The sequence below is a fragment of the Glycine max genome, chromosome 12 (assembly GCF_000004515.6).
Source record: "Glycine max cultivar Williams 82 chromosome 12, Glycine_max_v4.0, whole genome shotgun sequence".
Lineage (NCBI taxonomy): Eukaryota > Viridiplantae > Streptophyta > Magnoliopsida > Fabales > Fabaceae > Glycine > Glycine max.
The window spans coordinates 25110846-25116368 of record NC_038248.2 but is presented as its reverse complement, the minus strand read 5'-3'; the positions used below and the strand labels follow the sequence as shown (position 1 = coordinate 25116368).

The 5523-nt window shown below is 39.5% G+C and overlaps 1 protein-coding gene across 1 annotated transcript; it reads left to right on the top strand.

The window, feature by feature from the left end:
* Positions 1-2624: 2624 nt before the first annotated feature.
* On the top strand, positions 2625-5114 carry LOC102670428 (uncharacterized). Its single transcript, XM_006593154.1, has 3 exons — positions 2625-3129; positions 4065-4108; positions 4938-5114. The coding sequence occupies exons 1-3, from the start codon at positions 2625-2627 to the stop codon at positions 5112-5114; spliced, it is 726 nt and encodes a 241-aa protein (XP_006593217.1).
* The last annotated feature ends 409 nt before the right edge of the window (positions 5115-5523 follow it).

The following is a 5523-nucleotide window of genomic DNA, read 5'->3' as shown; positions in this document are numbered from 1 at the left end:
CCTTGGAACTTGATAGAGCAGGACAAGATAACTGTAGTGCTAGACATAGTGTGCAGGGTTCTAGTTTTTATTATGATGCTGTTTAAATTAGGCTAAGTTTAACAAGAGACATTTGCGAACAAAGCTTAGTTTAAATTAGTTCAAACTCACGAGACATCGGTGTTAGTATTTTTGTCCTCAGCATAGAACACAAGAATAATTTCAAATAGAGAAAAATCCTAATTGCATCAAGTATCTCGGTGGAAGGACCCAACGCTTTTACTTATTTGTTTTCACACTCAATTGTTCACGTTTACTGTTTCTTTGATTACAATAGAATATACCTTTGTTTTCAATTCATAATACTTAATTCTTTTTATAAATAGTTGTATTTTGAATGACGCTTTTCCAAGTAAAACAGGTTCCTTGAGTTCGATACTCGAATCATTCCGTTTTAATTATTTACTTGACGATCCGGTGCACTTACCGGTAGATTTTGCACCCACACAAACAAGTAGTATTCCTAAGGGCATAAACAAGTATTTTGGCGCTGTTGCCAGGGAATCTTTTTTTATTTAGAAAAGTTTAGTTCAAATTGCAGGCGTTTATTTTTTTTTTATTTTTTATTTTTTTAATACAGTTTATTTTGTGAAGATTTAGTTACTGTATAATTCTTTGTTCTTTGAAATTGGTTAATTGTTATTTTGCTTGATTTGCATGCAAAGAAGGTCTTCTGTAGATGTTTTGATTCCCATAGACTTGGAAATTAGCACAGCTTTGAGGAAAAGGAACGCCGAAAGAAATAGAAAGTCTTTGCAAGACATTGAGGCAGCAACAATTCAGGAAGAACCTCTATCTTCTGAGGCATCTTCTAGTTTTCTAAAAAAAAAAGGGAATCTCACACAGTATTAATTGAAGCCAATATCATGGCTGATGAGCCAAGACGAGTGACCCTGGAAGATTACTCAAGTACTTTTGTGCCACAATTCTTCACAAGCATTGTGTGGCCAAAGGTACAAGCTCAGAATATAACCTATCCATATTCATTAATTCAATTAATTCAGAACAATTTGTTTCATGGTCTGCCCAATGAAGACCCGAATGCACATCTAGCTACCTATATTGAGATATGCAATACTATTAGAATAGCTGGTGTGCCTGAGGATGCTATTAGATTGAGCTTGTTTTCATTTTCTTTGTTTGGAGAGGCGAAAAGATGGCTCCATTCATTTAAAGGTAACAGTCTTAAGACTTGGGATGAAGTAGTTGAAAAATTCTTGAAGAAATACTTCCTAGAGTCTAAGACTGCTGAAGGAAAAGCTGTCATCTCATCCTTTCATCAATTTCCAGATGAGTCCTTGAGTGAGGCTTTGAAAAGATTTCGTGGGTTACTAAGAAAGACGCCTACTCATGGGTTTTCCGAACCAATCCAGCTCAATATTTTCATTGACAGGTTAAGGCCACAATCCAAGCAGCTTTTAGATGCTTCTGCAGGGGGAAAAATAAAATTGAAAACCCCTGAAGAAGCCATGGAATTGATTGCAAATATGGCTACTAGTGACCATGCAATTTTACGTGATAGAGCACACATCCCAACCAAAAGAAGCCTGTTGGAGCTCACATAACAGGACGCATTGTTGGCACAGAACAAGTTGTTATCCAAGCAACTTGAAGCATTAACAGAAACATTGAGAAAGTTGCCAACCCAATTACATTCTGGACAACCTTCACCCTCTTCTGTTTTGCAGGTTGCAGGTTGTTTTATATATGGTGGAGCACATGATTCTGGCTACTGCATTCCCACAGAAGATACAACACATGAAGTGAACTATATGGGTAACTAGCCAAGACCAAACTTTAATGCAGGTGGGTATTCTGGATTTCAACATGGCCAGCAATATAATCAGCAACAGGGACAGTGGAAAACTAACCTTGGCAATCAGTTCAATAAAGACCAGGGTGGACCATCTAGCAGGTCACAACAACAAGGGCCTAGTCTTTATGATAGAACAACGAAGCTGGAAGAGACTCTTGCTCAGTTCATGCAAGTATCCATGTCCAATCAAAAGAGCATAAAGTCAGCCATCAAGAATCTAGAAGTCTAGGTTGGACAGTTGGCAAAACAATTTGCAGACCGACCGTCAAGCAACTTTGGAGCCAACACAGAGAAGAATCCTAAGGAGGAGTGCAAGGCTGTTATGACTAGAAGCAAAATGGTGAGCATGAATGAAGGAGAGAAGAGGATAGGTGAAGAAAAACAACAACTGGTGACTGAGCCAGCAATTGATCCAGTGGTGGAACCTTTGAGTGAGACTGAGGAAGAAGTGGAAGTAGAAGATGATCAGCAAAAGGAGATACCAATAATTGTGAGTGAAAAATAAATAAGTGAGAAGGAAAAAAAGGAAAAAGAAAATGAAAAAGATAAAGAAAAAGAAAATGAAAATGAAAAAAATGAGAAAAATGAAAAAGAAAAAGAGAGAAAAGAAGAGAAGAGAAAAAGCAAGAGTGAGTGTGCTAGAGAGAAAAAGAAAGAAGCATCTCCAGCTGAAAGGAGAGAAGTATCATATCCTTTGGTACCTTCTAGGAAAGACAAAGAAATACATCTAGCTAGAATTTTGGATATTTTCAAGAAGCTAGAAATTACCATGCCCTTTGGAGAAGCTCTACAGCAGATGCCGCTCTATGCTAAATTTCTAAAAGACATGCTAACTAGGAAGAATAAGTACATCCATAGTGACAGCATAGTTGTGGAGGGAAACTGCAGCGCCGTAATTCAACATATCCTTCCACCAAAACATAAAGATTCAGGCTGCGTCACTATACCTTGTTCTATAGGTGAAGTTTCTGTTGGCAAAGCTCTTATTAATTTGGGAGCCAGTATTAATTTGATGTCGCTTTCCATGTGCCGGAGACTTGGAGAGTTGGAGATAATGCCTACTAGGATGACTTTACAGTTAGCAGATCGCTCCATCACCAGACCTTATGGAGTGATTGAGGATGTTCTGGTTCGAGTCAAGCATCTTATCTTTCCTGCTGACTTCATTGTAATGGACATTGAGGAAGATGCAGATATTCCCTTAATTTTGGGACGTCCATTTATGTCTACTGAAAGCTGTGTAGTGGACATGGGGAAGAAAAAGTTAGAAATAGGTATTGAAGACCAACAGATCAGCTTTGATCTATTTAATGAAGAAAGAAAATTGTTAAACTAGAATGTTTGTTTACAGATGAAGGAGTTTAATGAGAAGGTTTTGAAGGAGAGAACCAAGATTGATTCAGGATAACAAAGAACTATGCGTCAAGCTAATGACGTTAAACGAGCGCTTACTGGGAGGCAACCCAGCCTTTTTTTAATTTGTTTTTCTTGCATTTAGTTAAGTTGAGTGCTTGTGATTGTATGAATTTGCATGTTTAGTATTGAAAAGGGGGTTAAAAAGCTTTGGTGAAGTTGTGGACAGAAAAATAACTTTAAAAAAAATTGTTGTCCATTCGCTAAGCGCCATTTTCTTCACGCGCTAAGCGAGCTCTTGCTTGCGGTAAGCGCATTGACCCCTGATCATTGGCTGAACGTTCTCGCTAAGCGCATCTGAGGCGCTAAGCCCAAAAGCTTTTCTGGAATTTAATTTTTGGAATTGGGCTAAGCGCACAGACTCGCTAAGTGCAAAAACCTCTCTGGAATTTATTTCTTTCGAATTGAGCTAAGCGAGCCTATTTGCGCTAAGCGCGACCATCACTGCAATTAAGGAGCATTCTATTCGCTAAGCGTGGCTCAGCCCGCTAAGCGAGAGTTACAGAACCAATCAGAGCTGCAAAATGCGATAAGCGCATATCTTCGCGCTAAGCCCAAAAACTTCTATGGATTGTTTTTATTTTGAATTGGGCTTCACGAGCAGACGCGCTAAGCATATGGGCCTTTAAAACTCAAACGTCATATGGACTCGCTAAGCGCGGTTGTGAGCTAAGCGAGCCATACGAAACTGCTAAAAATAATAAGGCACAATTGCCTTAGGCAGTTACCATTTCACTCTTACAAAGCATATTTCTCACTCTTTGCATTCATCTGCATTTTGCTCACAATCCTGTAGTGCCTGCATCTACTTCCTTTTCACAACTACTTTCAGCAATCCAAGTAAGCTTCTTGACCTTGTTTTCATTTTAATTTTTAGTTTTGAACTCTAAGTTAGTCAACATAGTTAGCATTAGGTTGAATTTATGTTAATACTTAGTTCTGTTAGGTTAGTTGTTAGTTAGAGTAGAGTTAGGGTTTTATCCTGGTTGCAATGTGCTTGTTTTGATTAGGGTTAGATGGCCTAATAGGGGCCTAAGTGAAGGGCTGAGAAAGCCCTTGTTTTTCTGGAAATCACGATGAGCGCGCTAAGCGCCTTGTTGCGCTAAGCGATTTCATCGTTTCTGATAAACATATGGATTTTCATATGAACACGCTAAGCGCGGCCTATCGCGCTAAGCGCGTTCATATTATCTGTTGAATTTAAATGTTGAACTCGCTAAGCGCAACTGTGTGCTAAGCGAGTGTTGTGTATCAAACACTTAGAATTTTTGTGTTTTGTTGTGTGCTAAGCGTGCCTGTCACGCTAAACGCAATTACCTCTCTGTTTTTATATTTCTTGGAATTGAACTTAGTGAGTCTGCTTGTTAAGCCTGTGTTGTCCAGTAGAGTAGTCGCGCTAAGCGCGCCTTGCAGCACTAAGCGCTAATCTCTCTGTCTTTAAAAATTATGGAATTGGGCTTAGCAAAGCATGCTCACTAAGCCTATTCTACAGAAAAAAAAAATTTGTGTTCAACCGCTAAACGTGTGGCTATCGCGCTTAGCTCATGAGTAAAATTTCATAAGGCGCGCTAAGCGCAGCCGTTGCGCTAAGTGCCCAGCCTTAATTTCAGTTTTATTTTCTGCTTTTCACTTTGAACAAATCTTGTCTTATGATTCTTTTGTTTTGTAGATGACTTCCCGAAAGAGAAAAGCACCAGCTTCAGTGTCCCAAGCTAGGTATGATAGATCAAGATTTGTATCCCAAGATGCCTGGGACCGCTACGCAGACAATGTCCTTGGTCGGAAGATCCTTCTGGAAAGGAATGTGAAGTTGTACATTACAGAATTTGATGAATTCAGGAGATAAATTGAGAGGAGGAATTGGCATAAGGAGTTCACTAACTTCTCTGGAGGGAGCATTGACATGACATTAGTGAAGGAATTCTATGTCAACCTTTATGACCTTGAAGATAAATCACCAAAGCAGGTGAGGGTGTGAGGGCACCTAATTAAATTTGATGATGACGCCCTCAACACCCTTTTGAAGACACCAGTGGTCATCGAGAAAGGGGAGAGCTTGCCCTCTTACTCCAAGTTCTGCAGGTTGAGGCCAGATTCTTAAGAGCTTGCAGCCCGTCTATGTATCCCTGGGAGGGGATTTAAGCTAAATGTAGACGGACTGCCTCTGAAGATTTTGAGGAAAAATCTTACTACTCTGGCCCAAACCTGGAGTGTTCTACCTTTTTCTAACTTAGCCCCAACATCTCATACTTCAG

Bases quoted from the DNA above. Each gene is read 5' to 3' on its own strand.
- LOC102670428 (XM_006593154.1), top strand. From the start codon at position 2,625: ATGCCCTTTGGAGAAGCTCTACAGCAGATGCCGCTCTATGCTAAATTT. The intron at 3,130-4,064 runs GTATTGAAGACC...ACAATCCTGTAG, and splicing joins GAAGAAAAAGTTAGAAATAG to TGCCTGCATCTACTTCCTTT. The intron at 4,109-4,937 runs GTAAGCTTCTTG...TTTGTTTTGTAG, and splicing joins AACTACTTTCAGCAATCCAA to ATGACTTCCCGAAAGAGAAA.